The sequence below is a fragment of the Tenrec ecaudatus genome, chromosome 16, assembly GCF_050624435.1.
Source record: "Tenrec ecaudatus isolate mTenEca1 chromosome 16, mTenEca1.hap1, whole genome shotgun sequence".
Lineage (NCBI taxonomy): Eukaryota > Metazoa > Chordata > Mammalia > Afrosoricida > Tenrecidae > Tenrec > Tenrec ecaudatus.
The window spans coordinates 74669913-74692510 of record NC_134545.1 but is presented as its reverse complement, the minus strand read 5'-3'; the positions used below and the strand labels follow the sequence as shown (position 1 = coordinate 74692510).

The 22598-nt window shown below is 42.4% G+C and overlaps 1 protein-coding gene across 1 annotated transcript; it reads left to right on the top strand.

The window, feature by feature from the left end:
* The first annotated feature begins 4107 nt into the window (after window positions 1-4107).
* On the top strand, window positions 4108-5021 carry LOC142429116 (DAZ-associated protein 2-like). The gene is made up of 2 exons (XM_075534102.1): window positions 4108-4222; window positions 4271-5021. Exons 1-2 carry the CDS (start codon window positions 4130-4132, stop codon window positions 4727-4729), a joined length of 552 nt encoding a protein of 183 aa, XP_075390217.1. The 5' UTR covers window positions 4108-4129; the 3' UTR covers window positions 4730-5021.
* The last annotated feature ends 17577 nt before the right edge of the window (window positions 5022-22598 follow it).

Here is a 22598-nt window from a genome sequence, read left to right as displayed (position 1 = left end):
ATAGGATATCAGGCATGATCCACACTGAAGGAAAGAAGCAGCTTAAGATAGGTTCTGATGGAAAGAGGTGGTGGTAAGACGTGAGGAGAACTCAAGCGTGGTCTCAGCTTCTCTGATGACAGCCAGGGTCATCTCATTTTCCTTTCTGCTGCCTCTGGTGAAAAGGAAACACGTGTTTGAGAACCAGTTTAGTGGCTCATCCATGTTCTTTTCTATTAAATTAATTTCATTGTCCTGTATATCTCAAACATCTGAAATTATTCATTTTAAAATATGCCTCCCCGCCCCCACACACACCCTACTCACGCATCTGACAAAACCATATTCTGCTGTTCACCCGAGTGTCCAGCGCCAATGCCAATGTGATCACCGGAGTCATTGAACTGTTTTCCAAAGACAGTGCTTGTATGAACTTGTACATGGTGTTGACCCTGGATGTTTTGAAACTTTTGAGCCAAGCCACAATCACCTGTTTCTGTCATGAAGTCAGTCAGTTGTTTGCTTCATTTTCCAGATATTGGTGATTGCCACAAGGTGATCATTTCTGTAGACAGAAAGACTCACCTATAAGCATCCCTCATTTACAATAGAAAAATAAAAGAAAATTTTGTGATAAAAATTCTTTGCCTCCTTTTTTTCACTCACTTCTATCAAGTAAACACTGCTTAACCTAAGCCTACTGCCATCAATTCAGTTCCAGCTCATAGTGACCCTAGATAGGATTTCCAAGGTTATAAATCCTTACAGGATCAGATAGCCTCATCCTTCTCCCACAGAGCTGCTGGTAGGTTTGAAATGCCGACCTTGCGGTTAGTGCTGTAATGCTTACCTGCTAGCACGACCAAAGGAACCACTAAGCATTCTGGAATCAATGTCCTTTTCATTGAGGTTTTCAAATCATTCTCAGCAACTAACAATTTTATCATCTTTTACAACATGTCTTCATATTTTTCAGCAAGTTATTGTTGGTGAGTTCCTCAAGACTAAGTGAAAAATAGTCTTTGTTTTTTCTTGTTTAGTTCTACCATCATATGAGAACAATCGCTTCCCAAGAAAATGATAGGCCCATGGGGGGTGAATTATTTGAGTATCTGAATTATAAACCTTTCTAAAAATATTCTGTCTTCTACTTTCCTATCAGTTTGACAGGATGTGGAATCTTAGATTTAAAATGTTCTGTTTCCTCAGAACTGGGAAAGCATCGTTTGTTAGGACAGAGTCCAGAGCGAGGTGCTATTCTAGCTCCTGAGCTATGTGGCTGTTCCCCCACCCCATACCCCTCATTTCTGGAAGACTTCAGAAACTTTTTGACTTCTGTTCCAGTTCTGAGATCGAAATGAAAGGAATTCCTCCCATCCTTCGAAGGGAAAAACTAGCCTGATCAACAGCAACATTGTTGAACTCATCAGAGAACAGGTTGCAGGGCAAATTCCCACCACATTGGGAGAGAAGGGCAAATGGAGAAGAAGCCCTGCATCGGCCCACTTACCTGATCAGTCAGGCCATACTTCTTCCAAAACAGATGGTCCTTTTAGCAGTCCCCGCTCACCAGTAGCCAGTTACGTGAATAATCTTGCCCTCAGGCAGACGGTCTTGGAAAGTGGATTACTACCACTCCTCCAGCCAGTCCAGGGGGGAGCAGTCTAGAACTGAGGCCATTACCTGGGTGTGCTCTGGGTGGAAGTGGGGGTATTAGTATTTCATAGTCAGAGTTATATCCCGACTGCCTTAATTAGAGAGTCCATGAACCTTATCAGCTGTTCTACCTAGAATAACTCGTATCCCAATCATGGTCCCATTCCTGTGTCTGTACTGATGTCTTGAGCTGCTACTAAGCATGGTTTTATGAAAGTTTCATGTAATTCCATGCCCTAGTGAAGTGGCTGGTTTTCTGTAAACCCTTGAGCACTATTGTGGCCTCATGCTGATAGATTGCCTTATCTGAATGAATAAATGTCTCTATTAATTATATTTGATTCGAGGCCTTGTTTGTCGCCTACAGCAGTTCAGGGAAAAGCAACAACCAAGAGCAGTCTGAAGGGCACGATCCGGGCAGTAGGGTAGCTGGGTAAAAGTTCCCATCGAAATGTAATGTAGGACAGCCCTTACTACCCTTGAGAAAGGAGCAGGTGTCCTGTTGTGATGGGTAAAAATCCTTTCCTGTACTTTTCTTTCCCACCAATACATTTTCACTTTTCTTAAAACTTATTCCTAATAAGCCCTCATGATTTCCCTGTGTCTTTCGAGAAAATCGAGTAAGGTTTTCTAGAGAAACTGATCCAGGGATATATCCATACATACAGAGAGAGAGGCAGGAGAAATAGATAACTCACTGGTTACATGTATGCATCCATGTACATAGAGAGCTTGCTGGATATCTACATAGACATATACATGTGTATGGATATGCACATATACATATGTACAGGGAGAGAAATTTACTTGAAAGATTTACTCCAAGGAATTGGCTGAGATAATTACGGGGGACTGGCAAGTCCCAAATTCATCAGTCAGGCCCCAGGCTCCTACAGGTATACATTCTAAAACCCACTGGGCAATGACAAGAGTGAAGAGTATTCTGCCCAAACAGCTTTCAGCTGATTGATTAGAGCCTACCCACATTATGGAAGAGAATCTGCTTTACTTAAGGCCAGTTGATTTAACCACATGTAAGAACTGCATCAAAGCAAGTAAACTACTGTGTTGACAAACAATTGGACACCACCATCTAGCCAATCTGACAGGCAACATTAGCCATCACACCAGTTCTTTCCCTCGTTCTAGCCAGGACAATGAAGGTCCAAAGGGAAGAGGTAAAACTCTGTTTGCTGATGACATGATCTCATGTGCAGAAAATTCTAATGAAATCACTAAGAAAAGATTTGATTTAATAAACAGCTTCCACAAGGTTGTAGAGTACAAGAGTCAAGTGGATTTTAATTTGCTAACAAGGGGCAAATTAAATCTGAAAAAACTAAGTGAACAATGACATGTATAGTGGAATAAAAAAATCAAATTATTAGGAATAAATATAATGAAAGAAACACAAAGGTTTTACACCAAAAAACTATAAAACATGTCTGAAAGAAATCAAAGAATACCCAAGCAAATGGAAAAAATACTTTATGTTCGTGGATCAGGTGATGTAATATTATTAAGATGCCAACACTCTTGAAATTAATTTACAAATTTAACACCGTTGCTATAAAACTCTCAATTGGCTTTTTTCTTTTTGCCCGACACTTCCAAATGAATCCTAAAATTAATATGGAAAGAAAAGGATCTAAACTGACCAAAACCATCTTGAGAGAGAAGAATGAATTTAAAGGACGAATCCTCCCTGGTTTCAAACTGTGTTACAAAGTTGCAATAATCAAAATTGTGAGGCACTGTGATAAGGATTGAAGTGTAAATCCATCGAAGTGTAAATCCATAAACCCTACAACTATGATAATCACATAATTATAACCACAATGACAATCAATAATAGGTGCCAAAACAGTCATGGTAGAAAGCATAAAAAACCAAGAAGCCAAACCTATTGCCATCATGTCGATTCAAAATCATAATGGCCTTCATAGGGTTTACAGGAGCAAAGAGCCTCATCTTTCTCCCATGGAGCAAAGGGAGGGTTTGAAATGCCAACCTTGTAGTTAACAACCCATCACTTACCTTACAGCCGTCCCAAGGCTCCCTGTCGGAACACTAAGTCTCCGGCAAATGATGCTGGCGCCTGTATAACCACGTGCAAACTAAAGAAATTGGGCCCCTTCCTAAGATCATGCATAAAAATTTAACTGAAAATGGATCATAGACATAAGGGCAAGAGATAAAACTAAAAGACTGTTAGAACGAGGCATATGAGTAGATTGTCATGATCTTGTGTTAGCCAATGCCCTCACAGACAATAAAAGCACAATTAATAAAAGGGGGAAATATTGTACTTCATCAAAATTCAAAACTTCTGTGCTTCAAAGACTAAGAAAACAAAAATATAGCTCACAGAACGAGAGAGCTTGTTTTCAGATCATATATTTGATAAAGAACTTGTAGCTATATTTTATAAAAACACGTCAGACACGGAAGTGACTCCAAACAGGAAGAGGACGAAAAAAAATAACCGTCCGCGATGCCGAGCCGAACCGGACCCGCAGGCACGGTGAACAGCAAAGGTCAATATCCGAAGCAGCCGACCTACCCAGTGCAGCCTCCCGGGAATCCAGTGCAGCCTCCCGGGAATCCAGTGCAGTCTCCCGGGAATCCAGTGTAGCCTCCCGGGAATCCAGTGTACCCTCAGACCTTGCATCTTCCTCAGCCTCCGCCCTATACCGATGCTCCACCTGCCTACTCAGAGCTCTATCATCCGAGCTTTGTGCACCCAGGGGCTGCCACAGTCCCCACCACGTCAGCAGCATTTCTGGGCACCTCCCTGTATCTGCCCATGGCCCAGTCTGTGGCTGTGGGGCCTTTAGGTTCCACTATCCCCGTGGCTTACTACCCAGTTGGGCCCATCTACCCACCTGGTTCGACAGTGCTGGTGGATGGAGGCTATGATGCAGGTGCCAGATTTGGAGCCGGGGCTACTGCTGGCAGCATCCCTCCTCCGCCCCCTGGATGCCCTCCCAATGCCGCTCAGCTGGCAGTCATGCAAGGAGCCACCGTCCTTGTAACTCAGCGTAAGGGGAACTTCTTCATGGGGGGCTCGGATGGTGGCTACACCATCTGGTGAGGAGCCAGGGCCGCGTCTGCCACGGAAGACATTGCATACCGTCAGCACTTCTCACAATGTAACCGCCTTAGTCATATTAACCTGAAGTTGCAGTTTAGACACATGTTGTTGGGGTGTCTTTCTGGTGTCCAAACTTTCAGGCACTTTTCAAACGTCATAAGGAACCATGTGATGGTAGCAGCCCTCCCCAAGCATTTTGAGGCAGGGGAGGTCTCCATTCATTAAATGAATATGGGTGAAAGAGCCCCACGGAGACTCCGTGGCTTCCTCCGAAGTCCTACTGTACTACACTATCCTGGTCTTTGCTTTTAGTCATGAAACACCCAAATTAGGTTCGGAGGGAACTTTGATCTTCCTAAGAATTAAAGTTGCCAAATTGCTCTGATTGGTCTTTAATCTTCAAGTCTTTGATTTATATTACTTGTTATAAAGGAAACGCATTAGTTGTCTACCTTTTCCTTTCGGCCCCTTGGCCCCCAGCCCCCAGCCCCGGTCTCCTGCCAATCTCCATCGAATCAATGGTGCAGGACAGAAAGCCAGTCAGACTCATTTTCTGCTCTCCTTGCACTTCTCCCCATTGTCATCTTTGAAATAGTCATTCACAAGGATCCCCTGAAACCCCCCTGCTCCAGCTCGGACCCCATTCACTTTTGCTTCCCATTCTCAGGTGAGACTGGAGTGTGTTATGCAGATCATCTTTTTAAAGGGGGCTTGGGTGCTTCTCATAGGCCGTCTCTGCATGAGAATCGCACCCCAGGGTGCTGTGGTGCCAGAGAGGTCATGCTTGAACCCAGGCTAACCGTAGACCAGTGGGCTTCGACGGGAATGAACGGGCAAGAGAAGCCTGCCTAGTGATGTGGGAGCCAAACTACGGGGAGTTTGGAGATCCAAAGCACCAGTTCCCATTTACTGTCAAGACTAGCCGATACCACCACTCCTGGCCCCCCAAAGTTCCTCAGCTGGGTCAGTGGGGTCACATTATGAATGCCTCACGACGTCCAGTCTCATTAGGGTGACGAATATTTCAGGGATCCTTAATTATTTTTTCTTTCTGAAATTGGATCTTATTTTATCATTTCAGTTCATCAAAATTTGTGTTCTGTACATGTGATGTTCGACTGTACCATTGACTGTTATGGAAGTTCAGCATTGTATGTCTCTCTCTACACTGTGGTGCACTTAACTTGTGAATTTTTTAATACTAAAAATGTAGAATAAAGACTATTTTGAAGATTTGAATAAAGTGATGGAGTTGCATTTAAAAAAATACATCATCGTAAAAATTTGACCCAATTTATAAAGACCAAAAGATTTGAATAGACGTTAATCCAAAGAAGGTTTACAAATGGCCAATAAGTAAAGAAAAAAGGCTCGACATCATTAGTTACTTAGAAAATACAAATTAAAACACAATAAGGTACCAGTTCACACTAACTCGTGTTGTTAGGACCTGTCCTGTTGGTTCTGACCAACCACAGCAAAAAATTGCCTGGTCTCGCACCGTCCTCACAATTGTTCTTATTGTTTAAGACCATCGTTACAGCCTCTGTGTCGGTCCTTCTTGTCCAAAGTCTTCCTCGTTTTCACTGGTCCTCCACTTGACCCAGCATGATGTCCTTCTCCAAGGACTGGTCTCCCCTGACAATGTGTCCAAAGTGTGGGAGAGGAAGCCTCCCCACCCTGGCCTCTAAGGAGCCTTCTAATATTCTTCTCCAGCAGTACAACTCAACTGCATCAATTCTTCTTCAGTCTTCCTTATTCGATGTCACCTGCAGATGAGGCCACTAAGAAGACCGTGGCACCCTACTCCTCAAAGTAACATTCTTGTTTTTCAACTCTATGAAGAGGTTTGTGCAGCAGATTGACCCAATGTAATTCATTCTTTGATCTCTTCAGTGCTGTTTCCGTGAACATGGATCGTGGAACCCAGCATGACAAAATTCTTGACCACTTCAATCTTTTCTTCATAGCCACCCTGTACAGGCTTTCTAAGGCTATAGATGGAAGCATATAGCTTCATATTTTTCCCATGGACTTCCTAAGGGGTTTGAACCATGAACCTTGTGGTGAGCTGCACAGAGCTTAATCAATAGAGCCACCAGACCTCCTTTTACACCTACTAGGATGGGTAAACATTGTTTAAAAGGTAGATAATAGCCAGTGTTAGAAAAGACGCGGGGAATTTTAGCCTTCCTCCTTTGCAGGGGGGAATGTAAAGCGGTGTAACCATTTTGAAAAAAGTCTAGCAGTTCATGAAGCATCGAAGGCAGTTCATTACATTTTGAATGACCAATTTAGAATCAGCAATTCTATTCCTAGGTATATCCAAGAAAAATGGAAACATATGTTCACACAAAAACTTGGACATAGATGTTCTTGGCAACATTATCCGTATTAAGCTAAAAGTGGAAACAACCCAAAGATCTACCAACTTATGAATGGATGACTAAAATGTGTATATTCTTGCAATACGATATTATTTGGCCAAAAGAGGGATGAAATACAATATGTACTACAACATGGATTGACCTTGAAAATATGTTAAGGGAAAGAAGTTAGTCACGAATCTATTTATACATGCATTGAATGACGGTTGCTGCAGGTCATTGACAGGGAGTTGCCAGAGATGCAGGCCTGATTCCGAAGAGGAGGTAGAACAGGGGATGTCATTGCTGATGTCAGATGGGATCTTGGCTCACAGCAGAGAATACCAGAAAGATGTTTCCTTGTGTTTTATTGACTATGTAAAGGCCTTCAATTGTGTGCATCATAATCAACCATGGATCATCTTGAGAACAATGGGAATTCCAGAATACTTGATTGTGCTCATGTAGAATTTATACGAGAGGCAGTTGTGTAAACAAAACCAGAGGATACTGCACGGATTAAAATCAGGAAAGGTGTGTGTCAAGGTTGTATCCTCTCACCATACTTGTTCTCATCAGAGAAGCTGGATTATGGGAAGAAGACTGCGGCATCAGAGAGTGGAGGAAGGCTTATTAACAACCTGAGGTATGCAGATGACACGACCTTGATTGTTGGAAGTGAGGAGGACTTGAAGCACTTGCTGATGAAGATCAAGGATTGTAACCTTCAGTGGATTATGACTCATTGTGAAAAAGACCAAAATCTTCACAATTGAACCAATAAATAACTTCTGATAAATGGAGAAAAGGCTGAAGTTGTCAAGGATTTTGTCTTGCTTAGATCCACAATCAATGCTCATGGAAGCAGCAGTCAAGAGATCAAATGATGAGTTGCATTTGGTAAACTGAAAAGCAAGGATGATATTTTTAGGTTTTGCCTACTCAAGCCATGGTATTTTCCATTGCTTCCTATGCATTTGAAAGTTGGACACTGAATAAGGAAGACCAAAGAAGAATTAATGCATTTGAATTGCAGTTCTGGAGAAGAATATTGAAAGTCCCATGGACTGCTAAAAAGACAAGCTGGCCTGTCTTGGAAGAAGTAAAGCCAGAGTGTTCCTTAGGGGCAAAGAAGACAAGGCTTCTTTTTATACACTTTGGACATATTGTCAGGAGACGTGAGTTTCGAAGAAGGACATAATGCTTGGTAAAGTGGAGGGGCAGCGAAAAAGAGGAAGGCCCCCAACGAGATGGCTGGACACAGTGGCCGCATCGATGGACTCAATCATAAGGACAACGGTGAGGATGGTGCGGGACCGGTCAGGTTCTGTTGTGCACAGGGTCACTCACTATGGGCTGGAACCGACTCGGTGGCACCTAACGACTACATTCATACTAAGTGTCTAAAATAAGTAAATCTATTAAAAAATACGAAACCAGTTGCCTTCAAATTGATTTTGACTCATGGTGACCCTGTGTATGGTGTTGCCAATGGTTGCCGACTGCAATGTTGGTGGTTTGGATTCACCCAATAGGCACGTCAGAAGAAAGGCCTGGGGATCTACTTCAGAAAGATCATAGGGATTGAGAATCTTTTTCTTCCTTTTTATTAAAAGATCATCAAAACAAAACCAAAAAAAAAAAACCTTGCCATAGTGAATGAAGGGGGAAATGCAGAGTGGAGACCCAAAGCCCATTTGTCGGCCACTGGAGATCCCCTCACAGAGGGGTCTAGGGGAGAAGATGAGTCAGTCAAGGTGCGACATAGCACCGATGAAGAATACAGCTTTCCTCCAGATCCTGGATGCTTCCTCCCCCAACTACCATGATCCGAATTCTACCTTGCAGGACTGGATAGGGCAGAGGTTGTACACTGGTGCAGATAGGAGCTGGAGGCAGAGGGAATCCAGGACGGATGATACCTTCAGGACCAGGGGTGTGAGGGGCGATACTGGGAGAGTGGAGGGTGAGTGGGTTGGAAAGAGGGAACCGATTATAAGGATCTGATTTGTGACCTCCTCCCTGGGGGATGGACAACAGAAAAGGGGGTGAAGGGAGATGTAGAACAGGGAAAGATATGACAAAATAATTTATAAATTATCAAGGGCTCATGAGGGAGCGGGTAGCGGGGAGGGAGGGGGAAAAAAGGACCTGATGCAAAGGGCTTAAGTGGAGAGCAAATGCTTTGAAAATGATTAGGGCAAAGAATGTACAGATGTGCTTTATACAATTGATGTATGTATATGTGTGGATTGTGATAAGAGTTGTATGAGCCCCTAATTAAAAAAATTTTTAATTTTAAGTAAAGCAAAACACAGAGGAAAAAAAGATCGTTTTATTGAGGACTCTTACAACTCTTGTTACAATCCATCATCGATTGCATCAGGCATGTTTGTACATGTTACCTTCATTCTATTCAGTTACCTTATATACTCGTGTATAAACTGAGTTTTTCAGCACATTTTTAAGGCAGTTTTTGTGGTAAAATTAGGTGCCTTGGCTGATATTCGGGTCGGCTTATACTCAAGTATGTAAGGTACTTTCTATTAAGCCATTGGTATCAGCTCCTCTATTTTTCCCTCCCTCCCACACTCCTTATAACCCCCTGATAGATTATACATTATTATTGTTTTCCTTTCTCACACTGACTGCTCTCTCCCTTCCCCATGTTTTCTGCTGTTCTTCCCCCTGGAGACGGGTGTATGGTTATGTGTCGATCATTATAATCGGTTTCCCCTTTCTCCCTTCTTCTCTTCCCCCTTCCCCCTACCCTTCTGGTATTGCTATTCCAACTACTGTTCCTGGATTCCATGTGTCATGAGCCTCTGTCTCTTATCTATACCTGTGTACATGTTCCAGTCTAGTCTGAATTGAGAAACAGCACTGGGCTCATGATGGTTGGGGGTGAAGAAGCCTCAAGGATATTGTGTTTCATCAATGCTTTACTGCACCCTGGTTGACTTGTCCCTTCCCTGTAGCCCCCTCTGTGGGGGAATTGTTCCATTGTCTACAAATGGGCTTTGGGTCTCTGCTCCAACCCCCCTCGTTCTCAACAATATGTTTTTGCTTGTTTGTTTGCTTGTCATGTGTCTTCTGATGCCTGTTACTCAGTCCTGAGGACTCCTCATGATTGCACCAGTGGTGTGCTCCTTCCATGTGGGCTTGTTGCTTCTGTGCTGAATGGCTGCTGTTTTAACTTCAAGCCCGTAAGACCCCAGGCGCTATAACTTTTAATAACCAGGCACCATCCGCTTTCTTCACCACATTTGCTTATGCACCCACATTGTCTTCCGCAATTGTCTCAGGAAGGTGAACATCTCAGACTGCCGATTTGTTAGAACAAAGTGTTCTTGTATTGAGGGAGGGTATGATCAGAGGCCTGAAGTCCGTCACTATCTCAGTGTGTTGTCATATAAAATATATGTGCATAGGCCAATAGCTCTATTTTTGTGACATTAAAAATCTTTTTTTTTTGGACTTTAAAAATCTTTGTAGTATCATTCTACTCTAAAACACACAGGGTCAAAAAAGGAAAATGCGTTGATTCCAGTAACCCAAGTGGAAGGCAAGTTTTGAGAATGATAAGGGCAATGAATATATAAGGGTGCTTTACTCAATTGATGTATGTATGGATTGTGATAAAAGTTGTATGAGCCCCAATAAAATGATTTATTAAAAAATAACGAACTAGAGGGAAATAAATAAAACACAGGGTCACCATCAGATAAATGTATACACACACAAAAATAGATTCTCCTATTTTTAATATGTGTAATGTGCCCACATAAATACTGCGCATATGCATAAAACACGCATCTTGTGCATAGCAAACTAACATGGGAGGGGTTAGGCAGTCTGCATCCTGACATAAGTGTACAATGGTGGTTTCCTAGAGCTGGGAGTTCCAGAGAAAGGGGGAGTGACTGCTGATGGATACAATGTGCTTTAAAATTGGGATGCTGGTTGCCCAATTCAAATAATGTTGAAGTTTACACTTTAAATCGATTCATTGAATGGTATGTAAATGAAATCTCAATAAAGTTGCCTTCAAAACCCATCTAAATTTGAAGACTAAAAAAAAAAATCAATGGGGAAGGGCACACAGTGAAATTGCATATAACTGGTGGGGTTTTTTGCTTATTTTTATAACTGGTGTTCTTTTATTCTTTTAGCTATTTGGCACTCGTTTCAGTTTTGCACAATAGCTTACACATTGTTTCTTCTTTTCCACCTTCTTTTTCCCTAATTATGTTCCCTAATTACGTTTTTCCTAATTATGTATGTTCCCTAATTATCCCATTTCCATTTTCAGACACAGCCCCCGCTTACAAGTCAAAGGTGTGTGTCCTGAAGTTGATGTCTCAGCAGCTTTAGCGCTACTGTGACATGAATGCAAACAGCCGCAGCCACCGTTGCTTACGTTTTTGTTTCCTTAAGCAACTGGATCTTCTCTGTAATTTTTGAAGCTACAGCTCAAAGGACAGTTTTTAATGAGCTTTTAGCTTGTAAGGCAACTAAAAAGATTAGATCCAATTTGTGTTAGTGCTTCTTCTCTCCTTCCGCTTTTCCTCTTCTCTCTTTCACTCAGTTCATGGAATTTGCTGTTGCTATTTTAACTAGCTTTGACATCTGAAGAATTTAAGCCATGCGGCTGCCATGGCGTGGCGCTATCAATTATGTCTATTTTATTGTACTGCATGTATGAGACTGCTGGCCTGTGTAACATTCTTGTGTGAAGAGGCATTGTATTTAAAAATAGTTTTCCATCAACTACATAAATTTTGTCTGCTGAGATAGTCAATATTTCTCTCACAGTAAGCCTTCAAGCTATGTCCCTAGCATTTAGGCTGTGTTTGTGTGTGTGTGTGTGTGTGTGTGTGTGTGTGTGTGTGATGTCTTAAGGGAAGGATAGATGACTAAAAGTATTGATTCTAGAGTTTGCATTTAATCTCTATACTTCTGATGTATATCAAACTCTCTGCTATCAAGTTGATTCTGATGCACAGCGACTCTATACAGGGTTTCCAAGACTGACTCTTCTCATCTTTATATGTAAAGTAAGTTTGTTGTTAACAGTGACACTCAGTTGCCAGATGGCTCCAGGCTCCAATTTTGCACTACTGAGTACTCAAACAGCAAAAATCGGGTGGTGGGGAGGGGATCTGCTTGGTGTTCCTAACTTTGCTCAATAGTTGAACTGAAAATCAGAAAAAAACCTGATGATGATAAAAAAAATAAAAAAAAACCCTGAATGGGCTGAGCGTGAGTAAGGTGCAGTGTCTCGCCTCAGACACAAAGTGGTGACGCTCCATTCCAAGCGCTGTTCTCGTTCAGAAAACATCCCATGCTTGTGTTCGTGCATCCAAATGTTTGTCTTTGTGCCTCTTTTCTGCTTTATTTGCATAAAATATGATAACTGTGGATACAGGAAAGTTAGCGATATCCGCAGTAAAGCTCAGAGGAAAACTGAGAGAACCAGGATAGAGCTAAAGAGAGAAATCATTGTGAAATTTGAAACCAAATCCCTTGTGGATTTGGTGGCTGAATGTAACAGTAACATTTTTTTGATGTGATTAAAGCGGCTGAAGTAGCAAAAGATGTAGAATCACGAACCACAAAACAGAACCTGGACGATCCAGAGGGTGAAGAGTAGCCGTAAACTTGGGTAAAGCAGAAGCTGCTCACTGACAAACAGCATAACCGAGACAGTGATAGGCAAGAAGACTAAACGTCTCCATAGTGATTTCAGGTCCCAGGAAAATGAGTGTGTAAGTGTAATGCTTGGGCCTCGAAACCAATTATTTAGTTTTCCTTTATTTCTTACAATAAAAATATGTTCGGTTCGCCAACCTTTTGGTGTTCCAACACGAATATGGAATTGAGTTCAGCAACTGAGGCATCACTGTGGTTGGTTCTTCGTTTTCTGTCCAGCAGTGGGTGTGATTTATTTTATAGAAGGTACTCAAGTGTTCACTGCTATTGTGTTGATTCTGACTCACAGCAACCATATGGGACAGAGGAGCATTTTTTGGGTATCCAACGCTGCCAATTTCAGGAGTAAAATGAGGGAGCAGACAGTCTTGTCTTTCTCACACGGAGTGGCTGCTGGGTTTAAACCAGTGGCCTTGGGGTTAGCAGCTTATGCATAGCCCATCTGCACCACCAAGGTTCTGTGTAGAGGGTAGATTCTGCACATTTAATGTCATTTTAAATGTTGTAGTATAGCTTTATATTCCAGTAATTGAATAATGTCCTAAACATTCCATTATTTTAAATGTAAGTCTAAAGTATTTCTGTATGGTGGTACAAGTGCATGGACTAGAATTAGATAAATTAGATAAAAAGGAAGGGAGACATCAGACAATGTAAGATATCACAAAATAATAGTTTATAAAGTATCAAGTGTTCCTGAGGGAGGGGGAACAGAGAGGGATGGGTAAAAATGAGCTGATGCCAAGGACTTAAGTGGAGAGCAAATGTTTTGAGAATGATGAGGGCAATGAATGTACAACTGTGCTTTATACAATTGATGTATGTATGGATGAATGGATTGTGGTGAGTTGTATGTGTCCCTAATAAAATTATTTTTTAAAAGAAATTAGATAAAATGTCACCATAAATTTCAAACAGGGGAATTTCTAAGCATTTATGTTCAGTTTATAAATCTTAACATGAGAAGCCAATCTTCCACATGTGTGCTCAACACTCTCATCAACACTGAATTTATCAAGCAGTTATTTATGCAATGTTTAGACAAACAAACTGAAACAGAGGTGAGGCAATTTGCTGTAAATCCTGCCTACACAAATTTCAGCAGTTTCAGAAGAAAAAGTTTGTTTGTCCAGAACAACTGAATTTTGTTGACTCTTTTTTTGACACGCAGTTAATTGCAACATTCTTCAAGGTCTTTAGCTGCTGTCTGTGTCTGACCTCAGCTGGTGTGACAGGCCCTCTCGGGGTCCAATTAACCTTCAGGCCTAGATTACCCAAAAAAAGCATGGGCTTATGTGTGCTTTACTAATCTGTAGCAAACAATTCTCATCTTTTTACCTTGCTGATTGGGTATTCCACCCCTGTCAGGGATTGTAAATATGAAAATAGACCTGGATTCTGTAGGAAGACACTGTCAGGTTGGGAGGGAGACAGAGGCCAGCCATACTGAGAATCGTTGATTGGTTGGACTCTGGGGTTGGCAGCTCAATGGGTAACCACCAGGGCTCCTAAAACAGACTTCCTTGTGTTTATTTACTAATCTGTAGTCATCCAGCCACCAGCTGCTCCTCAGGAGAAGGATGGGGCTGTCTGTCTGCTCCTGTAAAGAAGTGGAGCCTAGCAAACCTAGAGGGTCAATTCTATTTTGTCCCTTAGGGCCACTGTGAACTGGAATAGCCTTCATGACAGGGAGTGAGTGCGCGGAAGCCTCCTTTATCTTACTTATTGGGTCATTCAACACCACTGCCTCTGCCCCCATCCCCATCAGTTATATAGCTAGGCCTCAGAGAACCTTAAGGACCATTGTATCTCTAGCATGATTTGCTTAAAAGACCATTAACTAAAATAACAAAAGGAAACACTCACTTCCATCGAGTGGATTCCGACTGTGAGTGACTCTATAAGACAGTAGAACTGTCCCTTTGGGTTTTTAAGGCTGCAAATTGTTGCAGGTGATAGATTCAAACTGCTGACCTTGTAGTTAGCAGCCCCACAAGTAACCCACTATGCCACCAGTGCTCCTCTAAAGGCCATACAGAACTATTACCAAGCTGTGACCTCATCTGGGCATTTTATTTTATTTTTAAACATCATTTTATTGGGGGCTCTTACAGCTCTTGTAACAATCCAGACATTAATTGGACTTTTAAATTAATCCATTAAAAAGGGTCTGTGGCATTAAGATTTGAGTTTTAAAAGCAATACCCAGTACTGTGCAGATAATCTAGATGCCAAGCAATTCTCATTCCATTGCTATGTGAACTGTGAGATGCAGAGATTTATTTGTGTCTCAATTCCTTTATTAATATAACGAATTCCTGACATAATGTTAACTAATGGCTACTCATAAATAGCCTACGCATGCTTTTGCGCTAGCTAGTTCTCAGTGATTCCGTAGGGCAAAGGAGACTTTGGAACCAATTACTGAGAGTTCTCTTTCAACTCAGGGGACCAGTAGCTTTGACCACTCAAGGGGTAAATTGCAAAACTGTGTTAAAGGCAAGGTTAAGTAGTCTAAGAAGGGCCGCTTACATTCAAAGATTTGAACTTTCTATTATCGTGATTCTTTAATTCCGAAATAAATGTTGAACAAATATTTAGGGAATGTCAGATGGGTGGGTGCAACATTATCTTCCTGCTTTGATTCCTCACAGGACCAGAGGTGACCTTTATTTCTCCTCCAAAGTCCGAGACCCTGTGATTCTAAGAACTGGGCATTCCGCTTGCCCCACTGGAGCTGTCATATGGAATAGGAGTCCTTGACACATGTAGATGTAGATGGACATGTGTCTGATGAGTCACTGAAAGGTTGGTGCTTCAGAAGAAAGGCCTGGCAAGGGCAGAAGCTCGATCATCCTATGGAGGCCAAGTCTACGCCTGGGTCACCCTGAGTCAGCAGTGGCTGCACTGCAACTGAGGAAACGTGTCCATATAAAGCTCAAACACACTGCCGTTGAACTAACTGCCCCTGTGGGTTTCCAAGACTGTAACTTTGAATGAGAGACTCTTCTCTCTCCCACAGAGCAGACTGTCATTTCCCAGTGCCGACCCTGCAGAGCACACGTAGAACAAGCAAGCAAACGACTAGCTGACACACTGCTATGTGGTGACAATAACATATATTCCTTGTTGTATGGAAGGAGACATTTACACTTGAGTTGACAAAACATTGGCATTGTGAAGGTCTTCCACAGAAGGTTGTTGATAAGCTTTCCTCCAATCCTGATGTCTCCTTCGTCTTTAAAAGGTCCAGCCTCTCAGATGACTTGATCAGCAAGGCAGTGTAGATAAGTAGGGTGAAAGATGAAACTCTTACGCACACTTTCCTGATTTTAAACCGTGCCACATTCCCTTGATCTGTTTGTAGAGCTGCCTTTTGTTCCAAGTACAGGTTCCAAAAGAGCCCAATGGAGCCTTCTGGAATTCCCATCTTGTCAATGTTACCTATAGTTTGCTACGATCCACCCAGTCGAAGGCCTTTGCATAGTCCATAAGATAACTGCCACTTGTCTGTCAGTTTGCCATATGGTGGTGGCATATAGATATTATCCTATCACAGACAACACTGTATTTCAAGATAGATCATTGAATGAAGGGGGAAGTGCAGAGTGGAGACCCAAGGCCCAAGTGTTGGCCACTGGAGATCCCCTCATAGAGGGGTTTAGGAGAGGAGATGGGTCAGTCAGGGTGCAAGGTAGTACCGACGAAGAGCACAGCTTTCCCCCAGATCTTGGATGCTTCCTCCCCCCAACTACCATGATCCGAATTCTACCTTGCAGGGCTGGATAGGGCAGAGGTTGTACACTGGTACATATGAGGGCTGGAGGCACAGGGAATCCAGGGTGGATGATACCTTTAGGACCAAGGGTGTGAGGGGCAATGCTGGGAGAGTGTAGGGTGAGTGGGTTGGAAAGGGGGAACTGATTACAGGGATCCACATGTGACCTTCTCCTGGGAGAGGGACGGCAGAGAAGGGGGGGAAGGGAGACTCCGGATAGAGCAAGATATGACAAAATAACGATGTATAAATTACAAAGGGCACATGAGGGAGGGGGAGCGGGGAGGGAGGGGGAAAAAAAAAGAGGACCTGATACAAAGAGCTTAAGTGGAGAGCAAATGCTTTGAGAATGATTGGGGCAGGGAATGTATGGATGTGCTTTATGCAATTGATGTATGTATATGTATGGATTGTGATAAGAGTTGTATGAGTCCCTAATAAAATGTAAAAAAAGAAAAGGGAAAAAAAAAGAAAGAAAAGAAAATGATTAGGGCAAAGAATGTACAGATGTGCTTTATACAATTGATGTATGTATATGTATGGACTGTGATAAGAGTTGTATGAGCTCCTAATAAAAAAGAAAAAAATTCTTTTGATGACTAATATTCCTCTTCAATTTTTCATTCCCATTTCAATAAACCATATGATTATTCCATTCAAAATGGCCAATACTAGTCCATTTGGCTCACTGATACCAAGGATATCGATCCCTATGCATTCCGTTGGATTTTAGATATTTATACTGCATACATTTTATGTTCCCATTATTAGTGGATGTTTTCAACTCTTTCTTCTCATTTTGAGTCATGATCCATGGACAGATGATGGTCCTGAAAGCTTTGCTTCATCCACATGGTTAAGGTAGACTCTACTGTGAGAGGTCAGCGTTTCCTGTGACGCATTTTAGTGCCTGCCAATCTACGAGGCTCAGACTCATCCTCTGGCACTATATCCAGCAATGTTTTGCTGTTATTTCTAGGTTTTCAGTGACTAATTTTTCAGAAACCGGTCTCTTCTTCCTTCCTCTTAGTCTGTCTTTTGTCTGGAAATTCTGTTGAAATCTATTCACCAAGGGTGTTCCTTCTGGCATTTGAAATACCTGTGGTAGAGCTTTCAGCAAGATGAAAGGCACCACAGGATGACATACTGATGGGTGACAGGGGTCCTCAGACCTACTAAACATGAATCTCTGAGTATGGACCCAGGGTGCATTTTTTATTTTTTTACACTTAAAACTTGAGGGCCACTATCTTAATGGTTTTATTACTTGTGGCATTAAAACATATGCGTGCCCATCAACAGATGAATTGAGTAATACAATGTGGTATACACGAGCTAACCCCCCGCCCCCAAATCGGATATTTTTTGGTCTCAAAGCTATGTATTTCATTTTTTTTAGAAAACAATCTTGTCACCTTCAAGTACTCTCCATTACACTTAATGCATTTGCCACATCTGCGATTTCATTTTTGGAAACATTTTGCAAGCTCGTTTGTTTGAAAGACTGACAGAGCTTCCCTCATTTTTTGTTTTTCTTCACCTCTTCTATGTCATCAAATTGCTGTCCTTTCATGACCCTCTTCATTTGCAGAAGCAAAATGATGTCTCTCAGAGTGAGGTCAGGTGAGTAAGGTGCATGGGGCAAGAGAGGCATGCTGTTTTTGCCCCAAACTGGTGCACTGAGATGGCTGTGTGAGCAGGTGCACTGTCGTGGTGGCAAAAGCAGTCCCGTCTGCCACAACTCAGGCCTTTTTTTGTTGCACACTCTTATGCTGTCTTTTCAGAACCACTGATTAGAACTCTTAATTAACAATATGACCTGGTGGCATGAACTCCAAGTGCACGACAAGTCTACATTTTCGTCTGTTCAGGAAGTTGACAGACATCCAGAACGAGGTTTATCGATCAACATTTCACCATTTTTGAAGTGGGAAAGCCACTGTACACTTGAGTTTTGTCCATAGTGCTGGCTTTGTAAGCTGTGTTCAACATCACAACCGTTTCTGGGGCAGTTTTCCTGAGCAGGAAACAACATTTCACACTTGCATGCTGTTCTCTTAAATCAACCATCACAAAAATGAGGTTCTAGTGAAACTTTTACCAAAAAATTCACTGTGACCAGAGAGAACCTTCCCAGGCGACACCAGTGGGTGCACTGACTTGAGCGAGTTGCTTGACGGTCGCCTAGTGGGAAACCATTGCGCACTATAAAATCTCTGCCCAACCAAGCTTCTCCCTCATATACACATAATTAAATATAATTTAGCCATAAGGAAAAATGCCTTAAATGTCATGGCATAGCCGTCCTATGACATGGATAAACCTTGAAAGTACTATATTAAGTACAATAAGTCAGACACAAAAGGACAAATACTGGATGATCTCACTTATATGAAATAATTTGAAGAGGCAAATGCATAGAGACCAAAGTAGCGTAGTCATTGCCAGGGGCTGGGGGAGGGGAAATGAGGCATTATTGATTAACGGGTTCAGAATTGAGGTTTGGGCTGATGAAGTCTTATAAAGAGTGATAATTACACAACATTGTGAATGCCACTAAATATTGCTGAATTCATAACTGAAGTATGGTTAAAATGGTAAACTTTATGTCATATGTATAAAGAGCAAACTTTATGATTGATATATGTATCTGATGTGGGTTGGGCCTTGGCCTGCTCCAAGATTGCAAACAAAGGCTTTGTGAGAGAAAGATGAGGCTGTCTGTTCCTATAAAAATTTAGTTATTGAAACCCTATGTATGTTGGAATCAACTCAATGGTTTGTGGTTTTATATATGTTAAGACTGGCTTGGGCGTGGCACCTGGCCTCCTCTGACATCATGAGAGATGGAGAAGCAGACTCAACATCATCTTAAGACAGATTTCTATGAGCCAGAGTTAAGACATGCCTCTCCACTCCAACCTTCTCTACTACCTTCACTCTACTTCAATCCCTTGCAGTGACCACACAGAATTCACAGATATTACTCATGATTATGGAGGTATTAGGGAAATTAACAGGGTAAAACTCCAAATCAGAAATCCTAAGGCTAAGGTTCTTTCAGTCAGGGGTAACTCTTCTCAACTGTGATCACTGGCATGCCTCTCTCTGGTCCTGGCCTCTCAGCCATGCAGCCCCTTGATCTCTTTCTTGCTCAGTTAAAGTTACAAAGTTCTTTGAGCACTGCTGATACATGTCTAAAGGGCACTTTGCTCTGCTATAAACATCAGTGCAAAGGACCTAGGCTTTAGCTCTGTGAGTCAGCAAAACTAGCTCCTCCAATGAAATGCCTAGAGGTAAACCACTCCAGGAGCTCCTGCTCAAAGGCACTCAGCTTTACGGATCTGTGCCAGGAAGCCCACTGCTCTGTTGCTTGGTTCTGCTGCTGCTATTCCACTGCAACCTCTCTGGGGCCCGTGTTTCCCGGAGGAGGGGAGTTCATTCTGCAGGTACCTCAGGGGCCAAAGGATTAACTCTGTTCTTGTCTTGTCTTTCTTGGCTGTAGTGAAATTCCCATTTCTGCTGCTAAGATGGCTCATTTTATATCCAGTAGGATAGCAAACTTGACCAATCCTCATGTTAGAGCTTTAAGTTTTTACAATCATAATGAACTCTGTTAACAATCACTCACAACTTAATCATATAATCCTATCAGCATTTTCCTCTACTTTCTCTTACCCAGACCCATTCAGGAAAAGAGAAAGTATATCCCACTGTGTTAGATAGGGTTCTCTAGAAAAACAAAACCAGGACGATTACACACACACACACACACACACACACACACACAGTGAGAATGAATATGAAATCCACAAAGCAATCCAGAGGGAGTTCAACTCATTTTGTGGGACAGTTAATATTACTGGAAGTCCAGTGCACGTGGACTTTCGGGTCCAGGGTCAATGAAGGACAGCAGAGTCTTCCCTCAGGCAACTGCCCAAAGGCAGCAGACAGCAGAGTGGGTTGGCAACAGTCAGTAGCTTGGGAGCTTAGTGAAGCAGGCCACAATGGGATCTCAAACTCAAACAAGGCAACAGGTCCCACCAGCCTAAAGCTCAAGCAGTGTATGCACCATCAGTGTGGTGAAGCAGATCTCAAAGGAGCCTCAAGCTCTAGTGACGTAACCCACGGGTTGGGTTGGCTTGGCCCACAGGTAGTGTAGCACCCAGGTTGAGGCAAAGAACAAGCTAAAGCAGCAGCACACTGGTCTGATTACCAGGGAGCAAGAGCGAGATGGAAGCTGTCTGTCTTTATTTTGGTTGTCCTCTAATCAAGCTGCAAGGTGACCAAACTCCACCTACATGTTACCATTGGCCTAGTTGGCACCCAACTATCACACCCACCTGCAGAGTTACAAAGACTAAGGCTCAAAGAGTCATATCGAGTAAATCACTGTACTGCATATATTTTATCACAATGAAAGTTTCTAACAGATGACACTCAGTTGTAGGTGACGCAGATGCCAATCAATCATAAAATCCATTGCCATAAAGTTGATCACAACTCAGGGACCCTCTTGGGCAGAGTGGAACTGTCCCTTTGGGTTTCAAAGACTTTTAAATCTTCATGAGAGCAGACAGTGTTACCCAGGAAGCACCTGGTGGGTTTGAACAGCTGACCTTGTGGTTAACAACCCACTGCATAACCCACTATGCCACCAAGGTTCCTTTCAAACAACCATGGCCATTGCAAAATGACTGTCATTCCTTAAAGCAATAAAGATAAAAGTGATCCCACATATGTCCAGCTGATTTGCCAGCATAATTTTGTGGTCTACTTTTCATTTTCTGTTCAACTCCCACATTTTCCTAATCACTCCCTCAAGGTGAGGAAGGGAATGTTCTGCTTTTAGTTTGCAGGGGGGAAGGAATCTCGTTGTAGGATAGTTAACGCTGCTTGAGTTTGCCTGTAGTTCATCTCGGGTGACTCACTTGGCTCATTCCAAGGATGGAAGTGACAAAAGACATCTTCCTACTATTAGCCTGCATTTACTATCGATGCTTTCTGCGATGATGTGACTCCTTTGCATTTTTAAAATTCCCTGCCACTATATTGGAAACTTCTAAAGAATAATTTGCAAAGAAAAATGAAGATTCCATTTACTCAAAAATTTGTTACACTGAAAGGCAAAGGCAGTATTGCAGTGTCGTTTTTCGTGTTGCTTTGGCTGCCATAATGTCAGGGGAAGGCTGGGAAAACAGCAATCGTGTCTGCCATGATGTGGCTCTTCTTCCCCCTAAATGTTCTCCAACAGCGATCTATGTCACAGAACTGTTTTCTCCCTGTTACAGAAATGTTTACCAAGATTTCTAGGACAGAGGCAAGCTAACTCCTAGTTTGTTAATTTCCATTCCATGAAAAGTTTATTCAGTTCAACTAGTACTTACTGGTTATAACCCATGAGCCCAGCACAGTGTTCAGCCACCAAGTTCTATCTCAAACTCAAATTCAAAACCGCAAAACAAACTCACTGCTGTCGAGTTTATGCCAATTTATAATGACCCTGCCCCTTCCCCGTGAGTTCCCAAGACTAACGCCGAGGTGTAGAAAACCCCATCTTTCTCCTATGGAGTGGCTCGTGGTTTCAAACAGCTGACCTTGCAGTTAGCAGCCCAACACATAACCACTTCACCATGAGGGCCTCTTGACAGAACCCTGGCTCTGTCAATGTCTTAAGAGATCTCTCTCTATTTCCCTCATTTCAACACAAAAGTCACTGAAAGCATTTTTGCATATTTATGATTCTTAGGTAATGCTCCCCATGAAAGGATTGGAAAGAGAGTGGATGTTTTAAATTCTCCAGTCTCTGGAATGCCAAGATTCCCAAATGACTGCAAATCACATTCCTCTAGGTAGTTAGGTACCTTTTAAAGAATCTATTGTTTCCCAGTATTTCCTGGGGCTGTGAGAGCTTTCTCTCCTGGCTAGAGTTACACCTGGGTCCTTGGCTCCGCACGAGAAAGAATTCACGCCGAAGCCTGGCTCGTGATCCAAGTGAATTTAATGAGAGTTA

Coding starts and splice junctions, on each gene's coding strand:
- LOC142429116 (XM_075534102.1), top strand. CDS start 4,130: ATGCCGAGCCGAACCGGACCCGCAGGCACGGTGAACAGCAAAGGTCAA. Junction 4,223..4,270: donor TGCAGCCTCCCGGGAATCCA/GTGCAGCCTCCC, acceptor AATCCAGTGTAG/CCTCCCGGGAATCCAGTGTA.